Raw genomic sequence first — 20,778 nt, 5'->3', positions numbered from 1 at the left:
CATTTATTTGCGAGATCGGTGAGTGTAGATAAAGTATTATTACAAAGACGAACCATTCAAGAGTAGGTACTCTTAGTAGTAGGTAAGAAGGTTCTTCGAAATAAATAATTTTATCAGAAAGTTGTGATACTTCAAGTTAATCCAAAGACCACTACACAAGTTTCTTTCACCCCATCTACTTTAAATCCATTTGTTTAGGCAGTGCGCCGTGCATTTGTCAGTCTAATTATTATAGTTCAATAATAAGGAAAATTAGTAAAACGATTTACCTACTTAAGCAATGCTGGTAGATATTGCAGAATAAAAGCGATACATAATAAAAATTGGTCCTTCGAGCCGGATAGTTTGTAATAAAAGCGATGTAACACCCGTATTCACCAACATTACTATGAGGTCTTACAGTGCGAGTGGACGCACAGGGTGACCAATCACAGAGCTCTTTTCAACGCTGTGCGTTCGATTTGCTGCTTCACTTAGGCAAGCATCGTTTGTTCATACGAGCGTTATGTTATTTATGTGTATGTGTGTTGTTCGCGACTTATTTATGGTGTCACTTGCCCAGATCCGAAGATCTCAATCGACCCGATGTCGTGGCGCGGCGACATGCTAGCGGTGGCGTTCATCGGCGTGCTGGCCGCTACGGTACTGCTGGTCGGCGCCGCGCTCGTCTGCTGGTACTCCAAGTCTAAGCACAGGTAGGCACTTCTTCTTGCATTGTCTGGACTGTAAAAAATGATATCACAACCCTATCGAACTTTAAGTTGTTATACGCGTCTGACATAGTCCAATCGCCTTAAATGCTCTTTGAAGCAGTGTTGCCAGAAGGTTAGCTACTTTTGTAACCTTTTAGGTAACTTTTGAACTGCATTGGTTACTTTTAGGTTACACTAATGAAAAGGTTACTTTTAGGTGATTTTTCGGAATTTGTAGAATTAACTTTTACAGGTTATTAAGTAAAAAAATACTAATAGTGTCAATTTACAAATTATTCAACTTGAAACGTGACACTTTCAAAATGTTGATTACTTCCAATTAATTTTCATTAATAATAACACTTTTTATGAATTTCGGCTGATTGGTAAGATAAGAGTCGAAGATGAAAGATGTCGGTACGAATCAGCTTTATGATATCAATCGCATGTATGAAGGTTACTTTTTTTCAAAAAGGTTACATTTTTTTATATTTCGGGTTATTTCTGACAAGACCCTACTGGCAACACTGCTTTGAAGCAAGGATTTTTTCTAACATCATATTGATTCAACCCTGGAATGTACTTATTTAAGATCCAAACTAGGAACAAAGTGATTTGGAAATACTTGTATCGAAATCTTGGACTTGGAAATCGACCTCGAATTTTTGAGTCAACAGTTTCACTGTATTGCTCTGGACCATGCAAACGGCATGTCTTAAGCCCATCTCTAAAAACCTGCCGAAAAATATAAAAGCATCTAAAGCCTGGTCCGTGAGCCCGTAGAATTTTGTCCAAAGACCCCAAGCTACCCATCCTTATCGCTCGCGCGTAATTATATTGCTGTCGCGACTGTGCGACGCGCGCCCGCAGTGAGTGTGCGAGCGCGACAGCAACATAATTACAGGTAAGGATGGGTAGCTTGGGGTCTTTGGACAAAATTCTACGGGCTTTAGTAGAAACATTGGGGAAGAAAACTTAAAAACCACCTTATTTACCTGATAATAACGACTATAATTGTGTCCACAGACACCTGCAACGCTTGGAGCGCCGCAACTCGATCCGGCAGTCGCTGCACTCCGTGCGATCCATCGGCAGCATCAACGGGCTCTCCGACACCGCCTACCGACGCAAGCTCGCGCAAATGGTACGCACTACCCTACCCTTCTTCTTTTTTGATGATGTTGGCAATACACGTCGAGGTCGACTTGATTTGTGCCATTTTCAAGTATTTATGTGATACGAGTTACAAAATGAGATCAAGTAATGATATAATGAAGGATGATAGATGATACCCCTTCCCATCCTTTGAGTCTCAGTAAAGTTGTGGTGCTTTACTGGGACCTCCTATGGACAACTTGAGAGAACCAGAAGAATCACGATGCACTGTTTTGCTTCACTTGTCCACACTCATGCACGTTCACGAACACTTAATGGTTAATAATCCACCATTATTACACATTAATAGTCGCCCAAACACGAATTTGAGGAAATAAAACAAAACCGCTAACATGACGCGTCACATTCCCGCCAAGAAGTCTACCCTACCCTTTATACACCCCCCTGTAATAGTGTTGCCAATTTGATGCAGAAAATAACAAATTACAGACTAAACTACAAATTGGCAATGATCAGTGAAACTATGATAACCTGCAAACGACGTGTCGCTTGCAACTGTAGGCACTGTAGCTATCTACATATTTCATAGATATACAATATACATAGAACCTAGTAATGTCGCAGCGAGACCTGCTCCTGCTGCAGGTAGTCAGCTTCGAACTTGTACCTATATTTGGAAAATGACGACTCCCCATACTCCATAACAAATCAACGCCCCTTTGCCTTGGAATCAATATTCTACCAACCCTATTATCTGCAATAATGTATTGTTGATTGTACAATTTGTTGTTTGTTCTACTTACAGAGTGCCCGCTCCACCGACACGCTCACCAAAGGCTCGGACTACCGCAAGATGCTCGCGTCCACCACCTCCATGGAATCGATGGAGAAGAGCCAGTTCAACTCCTCACTCGAAGACACTCAGAGCTTCGACATCTACGAGGCTCACAACCCCAACGCTAACGTCATGCCGCTGAAGCATAGCACCTTCATGAAGAAACCTGCGTCTCCAGAGTACTCGATACCCCAAAACAATAATCGACCCTACGAGAATACGCGGCCGTTCGATATCGCGTTCAGAAACGAAGGTTACAGAGACAACTCGGCGCCAGCTAGTGAGGCGCCTTCAGTGACTACTGAAGAGATGCCGATCATACATCATCCGGGTGGGATGACGTCACCGGAGGATACTTTATCGCCGAATAGTGATCAGTATTACACGTCAGATACGCTGCCGCTGCGAGGACAGGGTAGCGATAGGGGCCGGGGCTTCGGGCCCAAGCTGTCGTTCCTGATGGAGCTGCGCTCGCGAATGCCCGAGCCGCCGCCTCCTGCTGCGCCGCCCACTACGTTCGGACAGAGGGCTAATATTGCTGGTAAGTTGTTTGCTTGGGAGAAAATTTAAATTAAATATTTTGGACTTTTGATTTCAAAAATTATAATACCATACCACGGCCGCTCGACTATTGTGGTGAGCCCACTCTTAACACAAGCTTAGGGCCTATTAGTAATTTGGGCAATATAAATTGCTAATAATCTTTAAAAAAAACCAGCTCTTAAGTCTTAATGTTGTTATACACATTTTTACCTCAATTATAAGTAAATTAAATAAACCGTATTTTTATGTCCTCCTGTTGCGGAAAATTATTTTGGGTTACCACTTATTGAATTTCTCCCAAAGTAGTAGAAAACCTACTAAACCTAAAAAAGTTGTGATTTCTTTATTCTTTTTCCAGACCAACAGCAATATTTCGAGGACAACCTACCCAGCCCGCCGATGTACCAGTACGACAACACTCTCTCAGAGAACATCCCCAGTTACGACTCCAGTCCTCACGACCTGAGCAGAGAGTTCGACACGCCCACCCCAGACTTGCACCACCGATCGAAATCCGAAGCGCTACTCGAAACGAACTTCGACTTCGACGATTCGGAACCCAGTCCGCTGCCGATGTCTGAAGCACACCGATCGCATAGTCAACCTTTAGAGACTGCTATGTAGTTCGAATTAGTTTAGGAAACCTCATAGTGCCTTAGAAATTATGAATGATAAGAATTGTTGTGATTTATGAATGTATAGAAAAAAAAGTTGTTGAGAAAGTTCCAAAGTTAACGTTTAATTGCTTGGTTAAATAAAGGTTATGAACGAAGAAAAGCTATCGCTAACTGTATTTTCTAAAGTTTACACAATATCATTACAATTATTTTATGAACCAGTCACAGGGTAAATGTCTACCAGTTTTTTTTTTATTCACAATTTACGATCGAAGTGATAGTGGGACCGCGAATCATGAAAATAACTATTGTCAAATCATAACATGTTGTACGTAAGTACTTTTTGTGTCTTGCACCACTGCCAGTAATGTGTATTAGCCTAAGTTGAATTAAGTTAGCAGAAATAATATTATTCGTATTTTGATAAAAAAGAAGTATTGCTACATTTAGAATTCCCACTTAACGGCTGTCGCGCATGTCGTGGTGGCCAGATAGGTACTTTTGTAATGTGAATGAGGATACAGCAATAATTTCTGTAATTATAACTTTAAATCCTTTTACGTAGTGAGTGACCAAGAATAAAAAGACTGAGCGAGGATTTGTCTTGATAACATAAAAGATTGCATTTTTAAGTGGTCATGGTATATTAAAAATAAAACTATTGGACGAAAAAATTTTAAAGACCTACTATGGAAAGTAGGCGCACGAAATTGATAAATAAATCAATTTACTGTTTAGGGATAGTGCTTTATAGAATTACAAGATCTCAGTTAATGAAATAACTTTATTACTAGCACAATATTTATGTATTTAACGCTATTATAGTATCCAAGATGGGGTAAGTAAACAAAAAATGTAATGTATAATATTTAGGTATTATAATGTTCAAATAAATTGTGCAATAAGTTCTAACTAACGGTGTTAGTTGTATTTATCTACAATATTGCACCATAATCTAAACAAGTTGTTTCAAGACATATCTTTAATATAATGTATAAAGTAGAAATGTAATCATTGTCCGTCCTTATGTGTTTACAAAAAATATACATAATACATTTATGTATTTATATTTACCATAGAGCATTATTTTTATTACATTTTCAACTGTAGATAAATAAGTTAATTATTAATTTTAGGTAAGTAGTAGTATATTAAAATGGTGGTCTTTCCAAACGCATTCTTTTAAATGAGTTAGTTTACTTAGGTACATTAAATCAATATTTCGGATTAACAACAAATTACTTGCTACTTCGTCACATTTTACACATCACTTTTTATATTATTTTATATTTGCTTCATATTTAGATTCTAAATTTGTTAATCTTTACTTACTTTAAACTTGCTTTTATATTTTGTATCCTTATATTCTTAATTATTTATACCTACCTACACGCATTCATTGTAGATTGTACAAAACGGTATGTATTAAAACATATAAAATGTTATTGACAAACATGTGAATAAAGATTAATATCATGAATATTATCCAGTTTTATTTTCTTACTTCAACTCTTCACGTGTTTTATCAAGAATATTAAATGAAAACTGTACCTACTGATTAATAAAACTCAAATAAAAACAAGTAAATATAATTGAATCTCTTATTATTAATAATCGAATTGTATGTAATATTAAAATACGAACACTAATCGAAAAATATGAACACTATAATCGAAACGAATTTGCAGGAAGTACTTGAATAAAATAGTAGAATCCAAAATAATTAAGCAGCAACATTTTTTTTTTCTGCCATTATCGGTGGTTCTTTTCTGTCAGTTAACTAACTGTCAATGTCACAGTCAGTCAATAATCAACAGCTGGCTGGCTGATTTTGAGTTTTAAAGTTGATCGCGATTCGCGATATTGCAATCATTGATCCACTGCAATTTAAAAACAAAAGAGTTGTGTGTGTCTAATTTCCTGAAATCGCATTGTATGACAAGGTCACATTTTGTTTTTGTTAACAAAAACATTAGTATTAATTTGACGAGATCGCGTTGAAAGTGCTATGAGTTATTAAAATAATTTATAAATATTTACTTTTGTGTGATATTTAAAATTGATTTGACGATAATGGATGTGACGGGTTCTATTAACAACGAGCCAACTGTGGACACGATAGAGAATGAGGAAGAAATAATTGACGACTCAGAGGAAAGGGAGTTGGTGACTGACTCGTGTTCCACGAAGGTCTTGGACTCCGCGGAGCAGCCTGTGGACCGATACCGGATCGTGTACATTCTGTTCTATCTCTTTGGAGTCACTTCCTTGGTCCCTTGGAACTTTTTGATCACTGCAAATGATGTAAGTAATGAGTGACTAATTTCTCAGACTTGTCCTTGTCCTATTTCGTTTCTAATTCATGACCATTTTTTGTGACTATGAGATCTCTTTAGTTAAGTATATTAGTTAGTATTAGATTACTAGAGAATAGGTTATAGAAAAAAATCTCTTAGTCTAGATTATTTTACTTAACCTTTAACTGGTGACAAGCGGTCTCACAGGCCGGGCGGCGTCAGTGAAACATCGTTTCACCCCCTTCCCCGTACTTCCTGTGTTTCACCGCTTCAGTAGCTTCAAGTTTAGTTGTGTCTACGCCGTAGATAAGGATATTTGCATCATTCAGCTCCAAATCGGCAAGTTACATCGATGCAAAGTTCAGCAGCGGTCTCTCAGACCGCATGTCACCAGTTACGTGACATTTTTTTCATACAGTTATTTCGTATTTTTACAGTTGTTACTTGAAATTGATACTTAAATAACTCCAAAAAAGAAGCGTAGGATCATTAGTTGGGAATATAGTGCCATACTTTATGAAACGACTTGAAAATTCGCCAGTTGAAAAATATCCGGAAAAGGAAGACTCAATTGGGTCGAAAGCCGAATATGTTCCTGAAAACATCGTTCTGGAGCAAAAGTGACCATGATTCGGAAGCCGAATAAAGTTTTTTTCGGCTTTTTTTTTGAAGATGAAGGACCCANTGAAATTTCATTTCATATTATTTATTAATAATTCAAAGCAAAAAAGGCTTATTACATCTGAATTGTCAAAAAATGACAGCTGTCAGAATTCCGTCGAATTAAAAATCGGACTATAGATTATTTTACTTAAACATATTAATTAGAAATGTGTAGTAGGAAGAGAAAACTAGACTATTTACTAATCATTCTTTGTCAAACTAAACTTAATATTTGAGTTATGTTTTAGAGTTAGAGAACAAAACTCAAAATTGAGGGTACCTATTGATTGACATTGTATTTTGCATTTTTTTTAATTGATGGTAGCTAGTCCTAACAACTGTGTTAAATATTTTTAGTACTGGATGTACAAGTTCCGAGATGTCACCCCGAACAATCTTACGATGGCAGCGCCGGTCCGCAAGTCCCAGTTCCAGGCGGAGTTCACGTCTTACCTCAACGTGGCCACGGCCATTCCCAACTTGATATTCCTCATTCTAAACTCACTCTATGGCCATTTGTAAGTAAAGTATTATTTTGTATATTTAATAATATCTTCTATCTTTTGACACTGATAGATATTTTAGAAATTTTTCATATAGGGTAAACCAACAGTCATTGAACGCTGCCAGTCATTGGACAAAACAACCCTTGAATTTTCTTAAAATGAATATTCCTTCAAATACAATGAATATTCCTTAAAAAAACGCCCTTTTATCTCCATCAGTCGGAATCTCTCAGTTGTTGAAATAGAAATGCTATTTTTAATTCAGTAAATAACTGTCCAATAACTTTCTTAAGTGTCCAATGACTGGCAGTTTACCCTATTTTGATACTTTATCAGTAAGGTTAAATCTAATTAAATTGTCGTTTAACTTTGAGACACTGATACTTTGTTATTTTTTTAGAGTAGTAATTAAAATTGTATGTCTACTTTTTCAGGGTGCCCCTCAAAAATAGATTGCAAGGCTCACTGGTCATCGTCACATTAGCATTTCTGGTGACCACAGCTCTAGTACAGGTGGATACGGATGAGTGGCAAAATACTTTCTTCATCATCACTATGGTTACTGTGGTCATAATGACTGGTAAGTGGCTTTTTTTTGTTATGATCTATTTCATACAATTGAAGGCTACTTGCAGCAATTTATTAGGGTATAAATTAATTAAAGTTTTTGTTTTGATCAATACAAACATTGCTATCAAAATGTCATGGATAAGCATTTAAATTATCTACTTTATAGCATGCAGAATGATAAAGATTGTTATTTGCTAATTAGTATGATTCACACAGCCAGATGTGTTATCTTGTTTGAGAAATGATCAACTTTAGTGAATTAATGTTTGCTGTATTTTAACCATCAAGTATGTAGGTAAAGGTAAAATCTACCTTCACATTTCTTCAATATTTTTCCTTATTGTGATTGAGTGCAGAGGTTTCAGATAGAATTTCTTATTCACAAACTGCTGTTACCTTGTCACCATTACTACTTACTTCTTAATTATGATCATATTATTCTTCATTTGTGAAGAAAAAGTGTAGGTAAAATAAGGCAATACACATTGTATCAATTTACCTTAGTTTGCATTAAAACGATTTTCCAAATTATAAACAATCCTTTGACTGATCCAACATACTTCTATTCTTTAGAAAATTGTCTAAGTGGGTGTTTTGTTATGCAAAAATTTGAACTATCTGCATAATTAATAATTAGTATTCTTCTTTCTATGTTTTAGCGGCCAGTGCAGTCTTCATCGGCGGCCTAGTGGGCATAGCCAGCCGCTTCTCCAAAGAATACATGGCCGCCGTGGTGGCCGGTCAGTCTCTGGGCGGAATTATAGCAGCTGTCGCCCAGATCATCTCTCTGGCCTTCAAGATCTCACCCCTACACAGTGCTCTGATCTACTTCATCATAGCAGACGTCATGGTCATCAGCTCGCTGATATCCTACGCGATGCTGTATAAAATTGACTTCTTCACTCATCATATTTTACGAGGCTGTGGAGGCATGGCAACCAACAGGCACAGAGAGGTTTCAATGCTGCTCATCTTGAAGAAAATCTGGGTGTACGCGTTCAGTATCTTCGCGGTTTTCGCGATCAGTATGGCGGTGTATCCTGGGATCACAGTGCTGGTGGAATCTCACCCGGTCACTCAAGGGACGGATTGGAATAGTAAGTAAAGTTCTCATTGTTTGCATGTTATTTTATCGGAAACATTTCTAGTCTCAGTGTGAAAACAATGGCCTATGTTTAAACTGATAAAATAACTCATACATGCTATCTAGCTTTGTTTAGCTATTCAGAAGTCGGTATCACAAAAAACAGGCAAAATTAATGAAACCGTTTAAAAATGTTCTCATTTTATAAGTATTGATTGAATAAGAACTAATGAAATTTAGTAATATAATACATACCTAGTATTTCGATAATAAATTTTACAAACGTATGTTTGTCCATTAGATATCTACATAATATTTAAATGCTGCTTAGTTTGGGTCTGATAGCTAATTAAATTGAGAGTTTGAACAATTTATTTGTCAGCTCATGGCCAAGATTAGATAAGGAGCGCTGGATGCTGTGCACATAATATTTCGAAGTCATTTATACACTGGTTAGTACATTATTTACATGTAGATTATTGTCGACTGGCACAAGACATCTCCAACTGGATTTATCAAGTACCAAGATGGTATTGATGAGAATGGTCTCTTGGAATGTCGCGCAAACTAAACAAAACAACCAAAGTGATTCACAAATGAACATTGTTTTAATTGAATCATTCTCCGATGTTTTCAATGAGATATCGGAAGGTGACGCATAAAAACCAGATGTTAGGTAGGCTATATTTTTTGTTTTGTTGTAGAGGTTTTCCAATGCCATAGCAATATTTTGACCCCAGAGTTGATCACTGAGTTACCTACTGATGGTCAAAGTCAAATTATGTAGGTAGGATTTAATATCCAATAAAAAAATAAAAAAAATTCATGGGAATATTTTTTCAGGTAGGTCGTGTTCTCTAAAATTTTAATAAAAAACTTTGTTGGTTGCGCCATTATCATAATAGTTTACTTGAAAGGATTTGTATTGACTCGATTAGTTTGAATTAATATCCGCGAGAAAAAAAGTACGAAAATATTGTGGCGCCACTAGCGACTTCCGCAGGGTTCGAGATGTCGCTGTACTTCCGTCGAGTTTTCGAATTTCGAACGGTCGCCGGCGCCGGCAAGTCGGCCGTCGGGAAATAAAATGACGCTAACTTGACCACGCGCTGTTGTAAATTATTTCTTTCTCACGTTATATCGGTCAAGTTATGCATCGAACTTGTGTTCCTTGTGATTAATTCATTGTGTATTGAAATTGTTTTACATGTATTAAAAAGAATTGACCCGCCATGTGGTTGCGCGTATGGTACCTACCACCTACCCTAGATGTGTTTGAAGTGAAAGGCATCGCATCTCCAGCTGCTGTATTGAAGCTGAAGGTACCTACATTCAATCCTTTCAGTTTTTCAACGGGACTTCTCCTGTTTTTGTTTTCCCGCCCAACCCGTATTTTCCAACATTTTGTACAAGATGTACCTCTAATACCGACCGCCATCTTTGCCATCGCCCGTACTTCTTTGTTCTTCCTTGGAGGTACCAACAACACCGTTTCGACCAGTTCGCATTGGTTATTTATTTATTTTTTATTGTTCCCGTATTGTACCTAATCTCGAACCCGCGAAATTTTGATACCTAACAGTCCACCGTGCCCTTCATAGTAAACAGATAGTTGACTGCACTTTTTTGCAATTGTAATTGTATAGCGTGGAATTTAACAATGAGTTTTTTTAAATTAAACACCAAAGACGCTACGATGTAGGTATTTATTTACATAGATTAGGTGCTAAAAGTATTTTGCCATTTTATAAGCAAATGAGTCATCATTACTCAGTTTAATTTTGTTGAAAGAGGAGTAGGTAAGGTCGCTATCTAGTCCCAAAGTAAGCAAAACTGACTGAATGACGACGAAGACAGTAGATAACGAAATAAGTTACCTACTTGCTTTTTTTAGAAATCTTCCAGACTAAGAGCCGCCACACACCTTCACACCATAACCACCAAACGCTGCCACCAGTATATTTACATACAATACCGTGTGGCAGCGTTGACGCTGGTGGCTGTAGTGTGAAGCCCGTGTGCAGCGACCCTAAAGGTTCGGCCAAACCAACGCGTACAGCCTGCGTGCGTGATGACGATCAGATGTCGTGTATAGAGTAGCGATTAATTCCCTTCAACTCGTCCTGTGATCAATCAGCGATCTATGCACGCGCAGTGATCGCCATCGCCGACGCGAGCTGCCCGCGATGGTTTGGCCGAAGCTTAATAGGTACAAATGCTTGCATAGGATAGTCCGGTTCACAAAACAAACCAGGTGGCATAGTATGTTTCACATATTTATTTATCTTTTTCAGATATTTTCTTCGTGCCCGTCGTCAACTACTTGATTTTCAACTGTGGCGACTACTCTGGGAGACTGGTCGCTGGGTTCTTCCTAGTGGTAAGTAAAATACGATTTTTTTAAAGGTTTTCTGTCTATATCTGATTCAGAATAGATAACTTGAAATATTATTGTTTTGTTAGGATCAGTTCTGAATACAAAAAAAATGCGCTCTTGTGAGCTTATTACGAAAGTGCGATTTCGAATGCACCACTTGTGTTGGAAATTTTGGAAATTACCATTAAAATGTCGGCATCTTATTAATATTTGTGTAATTTGTGAATACGCCTGAAAAGTTAGAATTTGGAGCGTTTCTATTATTAAGCCATGTAGGTATCTGCTATTGTTTACCTAAATTCACATTCACAATAAAGTTCATTTCATTTCATCTGATCCAGATCAAAGGAGTGCAATTTCTGTTGCTACTTTTATGTATTCTGTGCTTCTATGTCGACTCTTTAAATAAATACACCACTAAATTTTTATCACCGAAAAATGTTTAACAGGTTAACTATGTAGAAACGTGTGAAATATTTAAAGAAAAAGAAATGTTTTTCATAAAGTTAATTTTTTTTATTAAATTTTCTTTAGTCCGTTTTTTACGTGTCACAGCTTTGTCACTCCGCTGCTCGCTAGAGTAGTCGTACGCGCTCGCACGTTGCATCGATCTGTCTGTCTCGCTCACGCCTCGACCACGCTTCCAGTGTTATTATTACATACTTAGCTAACTTAGACCATTTTAAATTCTAATAAGTGTTACATTATCGTACGTAAATAGTGCTAGCGACGCGTGTGTCCATAAATTACCAATTTTAGGAGGAAATTTTGAGTCACTTTATTTAACTTCTTTTTTTGCACAAATGGGATCAGTATCAACTCATTACCCAGAATTTATTTTTCGGTGATAAAAATTTAGTGGTGTATACTATTTGTCAATGTTAACTCCAGCCGGACAACCAGTGGATCACGGCGGGTGCCAGCCTGCTTCGAGTAATCGGCGTGCCGATGCTGATGCTGTGCAACGCCAAGCCGCGCCGGCACCTGCCCGTGCTGTTCCTGTGGGACTGGGAGTACATCATCATCATGGTGCTGTTCGCATTCTCCAACGGGTACCTCACCAACATCGTCATGATCAACTCCACGCGGTGAGTGGCTTTGCATATTTTTTGTTTAATTTGTATTGTACAAATTAGAGACACTGCTACTTTTTGCATCGGCAATCTGTGATTTATGCCCGTTTTCACTATCAATCCTTAATTTTTAAGTGACCCATTTGAACACAAAATTCCTATTATGTGTTACCATAGGGCCGCCTGCCAAGCGTGGGGATTATGGCAAAACCCTCCACTATAGTGGAGGAGGCTCATATAGTCCAGCAGTGGACTGTAAAGGGCTGTTGATGATGATGATGTTACCATAGGGGTCACTTAAAAATTAGGGATTGATGGTGAAAACGGGCATTAGCCGCTTTTTTTTTTGAAGTCGCGATGCTGCATCAATACAGTCGCAAAATCTCCGATGCTAAAAGTTAAAGTACTCCTCAAAGTAAAAGTAGTATGTCTGCTATGACCTCTACTAATAGTCCCATTAAATCCTCCAGCCAAGCAGCTAAGCAGTAAGTTTGTTAGGTTTAGGAGTGGATGTGTTAGCAACTGAAATAATGGTGTTTGATAAATTTGTGATTATATTTGGAAAATATTTATGGTCATGATGGCAATTTATTAAAATATGCTTTGAAATAGATTTGATGCTATGTTTACTGGAAAATACACTTAGCAAAATCTTCTGCCATGACCCTGTTCTGTACCCTCGCTTGTCTGGTATTGAAAATACAAGTATTGTGTGTACCTTTTCTTTTCTATTCTACAACTTGTTAGTAACTTTACTATGAACAAGTAGATATAGTTACTAACTAGTTGTAGAATAGAAGCGCTAAGTCCACTACATCCGATAAGGGCTGCAACTGCATGTAATAAAGATAACGAGTGTATTTGTTTATGTGACCTATTTAGAGTGGCGTCAGAAGCGGGTTATCGCGTCACTAATTAGAAATTCTATTGATCAAGAAATTGTGTTCCAACGTGAGGTGATAACGTATCAGATTTTGTGGGAACTTTTGTATGTAGGTACTGTGTAGCCAGTTGACTGTTTGTTTATGGTCTCAATATTAGAAGTGGTTTTAAGTTTTATTTCGGATTAAACTGCTCTATTTAGCAATTCATACTTGTGTCAGAGGGTAATTACTAATTAGTCTAATTACCTACCGCACAACAGATTTTATAACTAAAGGGTTCTTATTAAATTGTCAATGCTCAAGCCTCTTACACAAAGCTAGATAGTGACCAAAATCATGTACAGCTGACGGCAAATTATGATAAACCTTGTAGCATCTTATAAAGTTGTAAGTACAAGTTTGCAATGTAATGTGTGGTGTGATGGGCTATGTCGATGTACATAAGCAGCGAAGGTTTTATTCTGATAGTCCATGTCATCCTTTTTATTTTGTTTTGATTCCCTCTGATTGTATCACAACTTTACATCATCATNGATCGGATATAATGACGTCATCGTCCCCGCGCCGGGCGGTCAGTGAACTTTTTTAGTAATTTGGCCATAACTTCGTCAATTTTTGTCGTAGAACTAAAATTTTTGCACTGTGTATTAAGGATTTCTTAGCCCTATAAATCTGCATTCACAGCTAAAAATCGAAATGATCCTCATTGTACTTGTATAGCGTGGAATTTAACAACGAGTTTTTTAAATTAAACACCAAAGACGCTACGATGTAGGTATTTATTTACATAGATTAGGTGCTAAAAGTATTTTGCCATTTTACAAGCAAATGAGTCATCGTTACTCAAAGTTAATTTTGTTGAAAGAAGAGTAGGTTAGGTGCTCGATAACAAAAATTAATTAACATAGTCGGTCGCTATCTTGTCCTAAAGTAAGCAAAACTTAAACTACGGGTATTGGATGACGACGAAGACAGTTGATAACGAAATAAATTACCTACTTTTTTTAGAAATCTTCCAAACTAAAGGTCGCCGGACATGACCTTCACACCATAACCACAAAATGCTGCCACCAGCATTATTTACATACATTACGTGTGCGGCGACCCTAAAGGTTCGGTCAAACCAACGCGTACAGCCTGCGTGCGCGATGACGATGGCGATCAGATGAATTTAGTGGTGTATAAAGTAGCGATGAATTCACATAAACGCATCCTGTGATCAATCGGCGATCTATGCACGCGCAGTGATCGCCATCGCCGACGCGAGCTGCCCGCGATGATTTGGCCGAAGCTTAATAGGTAGGTACAAATGCTTGCATAGGATAGTCCGGTTCACAAAACAAACCAGGTGGCATAATATGTTTCACATATTTATTTATCTTTTTCAGATATTTTCTTCGTGCCCGTCGTCAACTACTTGATTTTCAACTGTGGCGACTACTCTGGAAGACTGGTCGCTGGGTTCTTCCTAGTGGTAAGTAAAATACATTTTTTTTAAAGTTTTTTTCCTCTCTCTGATTTAGAATAGATAACTTATACCCGTTTTCAGTTACCATCCATCCCTACTTTTTAAGTGACCCCTATGTAAACAAAATGCCTGTTATTACCATAGGGGTCAGTTAAAATTTAGGGATTGATGGTGAAAACTGGCATTAGAATTTTATTGTTTTGTTAGTATAATCTTTGAAACTACTGGATTATTCTGTCAATTGTTTTACCAAATTGAAAAGCAGATTTTTTTCAAAAAGTATCATTTTTTATTATTTGTTGTCATTTTCTGAGTATTTTATGTATTTTTTTTAGTATCGCCTGTTATTTAGCATTATTACTGTTTTTATTTTATTAGGATATACCTTGGATTTCTTCTTAGTTTAAAAGTTATTACGTTTTCTTTACAATAAGTAATTGAAAGGGAAAAAATCTCAAAAATTTTTTGACCTCTTTTTTGTCGATAAAAATAGGTCTAGTTTCACCTTAATTCATATGTGCACTTTATCGTGACTCACAATGTATAAAAATAAGTCGGGTTTTCCTTCCTGACGCTATAACTCCAGAACGCACCAACCGATTTCCACGGTTTTGCATTCGTTGGAAAGGTCGAGGGCTCCGTGAGGTTTATAGCCGCGCGATAAAGCTTTTCTGTGACAGACAAAATTGCACGCGGGCGAAGCCGCGGTCGGAAAGCTAGTATGTTATAATGTTGGGCATTTCAGCGAGTACGTTTGTTATTTTTATGTAATACGCTAGTTGCACTGTTTTATCAACGGCTGTTGCGCCAGTCAAAATATGTACTTGAACTCTTGACACCTATGGCCGACGATACAGTAGAGGGAAGACCGGGTACGGTTGTTATGGATTTAGCTTACCAGTCTATACAGCTTTACTTGTCTTGTCGCCCGCATGCCCTTTTCCTTGTACCCCTTACCAACCGTATTTGATAACATTCGAGTTGTTACAACCGTATCTAATTCCTACTAATATTATAAATGTGAAAGTTTGTATGGATGTTTGGATCTTAACATGTTTGTTATTCTTTCACGCAAAAACTACTGAACAGATTTTGATGAAACTTTACAGTATTATTGTTTATAACCCAGAATAACATAGGATATAATTTATGACGATCTGTGACAAACTAAATTTCAGGCGGGCGAAGCCGCGGGCAAAAGCTAGTAAAAATAAACTCAAATTAAACTATGTTTTCTTCAGCCGGATAACCAGTGGATCACGGCGGGTGCCAGCCTGCTGCGAGTAATCGGCGTGCCGATGCTGATGCTGTGCAACGCCAAGCCGCGCCGGCACCTGCCCGTGCTGTTCCTGTGGGACTGGGAGTACATCATCATCATGGTGCTGTTCGCATTCTCCAACGGGTACCTCACTAACATCGTCATGATCAATTCCACGCGGTGAGTGGCTTTGCATATTTTTTGTTTTGTCCTACTAATATTATAAATGCGAAAGTAACCTGTCTGTCTCGCTTTTACGCCTAAACCACTGAACCGATTTTGATGAAATTTGGCAGGAAGATAGTTTTGAGTCCCGGGAAAGGACCTAGGATAGTTTTTATCCCGGTTTTTGGAACAGAAACGCGCGCGATAAAGTTTTTCTGTGACGGACAAAATACCACGCGGGCAAAGCCGCGGGCGGAAAGCTAGTTCATAATAATACATCTTTTGGACAATTTCCCACAGCGCTGTGGGATATGATGCTCAACCACAATAAGGAAGCTAGATGTTAGTGCTTCCTTCCGAGCGGGTGTTGTGCTCGGGGACCAAGGTCCAATTTACACCATCTTGGTTTGTCTATATATACTTTGGCAGGATCTAAAACTCCATCACCGCGATGCAGGTTTNTACAGCTGACGGCAAATTATGATAAACCTTGTAGCATCTTATAAAGTTGTAAGTACAAGTTTGCAATGTAATGTGTGGTGTGATGGGCTATGTCGATGTACATAAGCAGCGAAGGTTTTATTCTGATAGTCCATGTCATCCTTTTTATTTTGTTTTGATTCCCTCTGATTGTATCACAACTTTACATCATCATCATCATCATCATGTCAGCCATAGGACGTCCACTGCTGAACATAGGCCTCCCCCAATGCTTTCCACGTTGATCGATTGGTAGCGGCCTGCATCTAGCGCTTCCCTGCTACCTTTACGATGTCGTCGGTCCACCTTGTAGGTGGACGTCCCACGCTGCGCCTTCCGGTACGCGGCCTCCATTCCAGAACCTTGCTGCCCCATCGGCCGTCAGTTCTGCGTACTATGTGCCCTGCCCATTGCCACTTCAGCTTGCTAATCCGTCGGGCTATGTCAGCGACTTTAGTTCGTTTACGGATTTCCTCATTTCTGATTCGATCTCGCAAAGAACACAACTTTACAACTGCATAAGATACCATAGCTTAGTTTGACATGCTGTAGTGTGTACTATCCAGCCATCTAATCAATCCAATTGTTTATTACAGGGTGGTGGAACTCCACGAGCGTGAGAAGGCGTCGTCCGTGATCGCCACCATGATCGCCGTGGGGCTCACGGCTGGCGCCGCCGTCGGCATGCTGCTAGTACATCTACTGTAAGCTGCGTGGATGGAAACTGCCAGGTAAAGCCCGCGGGCAGGGTCACCTTGCATGTGTACTCACTCAAAGATGTTGTATTTGTTCAAAATTTCGTTGCGGGTTCAATGAAAAAACCTTGACTTTGGTTGGGTATTTAATGGTGATCAAGTTGGCTAAAGCCCGGTCCGTAAGCACGTAGAATTTTGTCCAATGACCCCTAGCTACCCATCCTTATCGCTCGCGCGTAATTATATTGCTGTCGCGACTGTGCGACAGGCACCCGCACAAAATTCTACGTGCTCACGGACCAGACCATACACAGGAGTTGCAGTGGTGGGAAGAGGCGGGAATAACTCAACAGCCCGCGCTAACGAGTGTAGCCTGATCAGTAGGCAAGGTCACCTTGCCCTACCTTCATTGGCGAAAACTTAAAATGACGAATATTATCTATTTTACTTGTGATTGAATATTTTAAGGCCACTGTTATAGTTTTAGTAACAGTGCTTTAAACTTAAAAGTGTATAATATGTGATTTTGTTGGGAATCCTATCGAATTTTTGCGACCATGTTACTTATTTGGGATTAAAATGCAAACTTATTTGTAAGTAGGACCTTAATAACTTACCTAAATCCTAACAGATACTCAACACATTCCAACAGTAATCACTTCACTGCCTTGTCCATTTANGAGGCGTCTTCGATGGTCGGGCGTGGAGCTGGGCCAGAGCTGTACCCGTGACCAGTGAAGTGACGGTTGCTTGCTGCCGAGGAACCAGGAAGGTCGGTTGCGATCTGCGATGGTCCCTGAAGGCTGGATGCTGGCTTGTTGAAGACTGGAGCTGATGACGGAGTGGCGGAGATGGTGAGGATGGCGGAGGCTGATGCCGAAGATGGTGGTGATGGAAGGTCACGTTCCAATCACGTCGGGGTCACCAATGTGGGATATGATGCTCAACCACAATAAGGAAGCTAGATGTTAGTGCTTCCTTCCGAGCGGGTGTTGTGCTCGGGGACCAAGGTCCAATTTACACCATCTTGGTTTGTCTATATATACTTTGGCAGGATCTAAAACTCCATCACCGCGATGCAGGTTTGTATGAGCGGCGGAGTGTGCCATAGTGTAGTAGTGACAGCGCCATCTGTTGGTCACTAGTTTGTAGTGGCGTCGCCACAGCGCCATCTAGCCACAAAGTGTTAAGGGTATACCACATACGTTATACTTTTTAAATAGATACATAATATACATAGTAGCACCCAGACCCGTCACAGAAATTAAAATTCATCATTCAATTTCTGCCCGGCCGGGAATCGAACCCGGGACCTCTCGGCATAGTAATCCGTTCCGAATCACTACACCAAACGGCCGACCTAATTTGTATTACACTTAGAGCCAAAGCACACGATGCATTGCGGCGGCGGTGCGACGCCAGAGCAGTGTTGCTTGCTACGTCGTCTTACATAGAAATATCTGTGGCATGTCACACGATGCACTGCGGCGTCGCACCGGACTTGCAATCACCGAGACGAGACTGGGAGGAGTGAATATGTGTTGCGACGTCGGAGCGGCATCGCTCCGTTGTTCTCAATACAACGCCACTAGGGTTGATGTCGATACAACGCTTCTAGGGCGCCAGCGACACAGCTGCGGTATTACATTGCGGCGCTTATGTACCCGCAGATACGGCGAAATCTTTGCGGTGCGGCTACTAATAGTTCCATTAAGTAATAAATAGTAGAGTAAGCTTGTGTTAGGCTTTGGAGTAGGTTCACCACAATAGTCAGGCGGACTACTATCCTCGAATTGGCAGTCTGACATAGACTTGTCATTCCTACTTTATGGCTTCTTCATTGTACACTATTGTGAGCTATTGTAAATTGTGATGCTGCTGTATTTACTGGAAAATACACTTAACAAAATCTTCTGCCATGACCCTGTTCTGTACCTCTAGCATGGACAACTTTCGTCTTCGAATCGTTTACGTATTCGACAAAATTCGATACTCAACCTTCGAATTAAACGACAGTATGACAATTCTGATTCTCAAAATAGGTTTCGTGCAACCATTTCTCATACTAAGTTCACTTTACGACAAGTTTACAAGGACGCTGTTGTCATTTTCGCACTAAATCTTTTGATGGCGATTCGAATACGCAAACGATTCGAACTCGAAAGTTTTTTCGTGCTAGCCGTACTGTACCGATCTACCCTCACTTGTCTATTGTAAATACGAGTATTTTGTGTACCTTTTCTATTCACAACTATAGGAACTTTACTATGAACTATGCTCCAAGCCCACTACATCCGATAAGGGCTGCAACTGTAAGTAATAAAGATAACGAGTGTATTTGTTTATGTGACCTATTTAGAGTGGCGTCAGAAGCGGGTTATCGCGTCACTAATTAGAAATTTCTATTGATCTGGAAATTGTGTTCCAACGTGAGGTGATAATGTATCAGATTTTGTGGGAACTTTTGTAGAGTGTAGACAGTTAATTGGCTGATTTGTAGGAGGCAGTTATTAGTTTCATTTTGGATTAGGTACTGCTCAGTTCAACTATTCATACTTGTGTCAGAGGATAATTACTAGTCAATGATTTTTCTCCCAAGAGACTTTGTCAATTCATAAGTCCCCTTATGCACACAAAACTTTAGATGGTGACCAAAAAGCCACGCAAAGCCGTTGGGACATCAAGGTAAACACTGTATCTTATGCAGTTGTAACAAGAGCGAAATTGCAACAAAATGTATGATGAGCTGTGTCGGCTGTAATAAAGAATGTTTTGGCTACCAATGAATATTTTTGAAAGGTTGCTGTTGCGGATAGTCCATGACAACAGTTATTTTTAAATTGTGTTTTTTACTAACTGTACACATCAGGTTGTTGCAAAATAGCACCTATAACAACGGCATAAGTGAAAACCAACATAGGGCACGCTGAAAACCAGCGCCGTGGCCTTCGTCACCGTGGGCCACGGCATATTATTATGCTCAGTGGGGTCCCGTTGCAGTGGGCATCTTGTTGGTGAATGGGTGGCGGCACTGCTCAGTTTACTCTTGTTTTTATTCTTCCATTATTATGTGCCACTGTCATGTCTATGTAATCTATCGTTTTAGCGCTCACCAGTTAGCGCCACTGTAGAGTAAGGTCCTGTCACTTGCTAGTAGCGAAGACAGTGGCACCAACTGGTGAGCGCTAAAGTGGTAGGAGGACTATCGCATTTGCACTCATCAAGATGGCGCCACTGTAGAATAAGGTCCTGTCAATCGCCAGGGGTGCCAACTGTTAAGTATAGAAACGATAGCCCTCATTGCTTGTATTTGTGTGATGTCCATTGTAATAAATGTATCTTTCTTTCATAAGTCGCCAGTGTTTAGCTTATCATGCTGTAGTATGTACTATCCAGCCATCTAATCAATCCAATTGTTTATTACAGAGCGGTGGAACTCCACGAGCGTGAGAAGG

The 20,778-nt window shown here is 39.3% G+C and overlaps 2 protein-coding genes across 2 annotated transcripts in view; both read left to right on the top strand.

The window, feature by feature from the left end:
• bark (C-type lectin domain-containing protein bark beetle) overlaps window positions 1-4,641 on the top strand; it is a 35,158-nt gene extending 30,517 nt beyond the window's left edge. Inside the window, exons 13-14 of the mRNA XM_028316588.1 lie at window positions 2,614-3,184; window positions 3,545-4,641. Coding sequence (XP_028172389.1) covers window positions 2,614-3,184; window positions 3,545-3,810 — 837 coding nt within the window. The 3' untranslated portion in view covers window positions 3,811-4,641. The remainder of the gene's footprint in view (window positions 1-2,613; window positions 3,185-3,544) is intronic.
• A 954-nt stretch (window positions 4,642-5,595) lies between these two features.
• Ent1 (Equilibrative nucleoside transporter 1) lies at window positions 5,596-17,559 on the top strand. Its single transcript, XM_028316596.1, has 7 exons — window positions 5,596-6,107; window positions 7,121-7,281; window positions 7,704-7,849; window positions 8,499-8,936; window positions 11,218-11,303; window positions 12,192-12,388; window positions 17,225-17,559. Exons 1-7 carry the CDS (start codon window positions 5,877-5,879, stop codon window positions 17,334-17,336), a joined length of 1,371 nt encoding a protein of 456 aa, XP_028172397.1. The 5' UTR covers window positions 5,596-5,876; the 3' UTR covers window positions 17,337-17,559.
• The last annotated feature ends 3,219 nt before the right edge of the window (window positions 17,560-20,778 follow it).

The sequence above is a fragment of the Ostrinia furnacalis genome, unplaced genomic scaffold, assembly GCF_004193835.3.
Source record: "Ostrinia furnacalis isolate ACB-3 unplaced genomic scaffold, ASM419383v2 OfSCF0373, whole genome shotgun sequence".
Taxonomy (NCBI): domain Eukaryota; kingdom Metazoa; phylum Arthropoda; class Insecta; order Lepidoptera; family Crambidae; genus Ostrinia; species Ostrinia furnacalis.
Note: the sequence above shows the minus strand (reverse complement) of the source record. Positions and strands in the feature narration are given on the sequence as shown.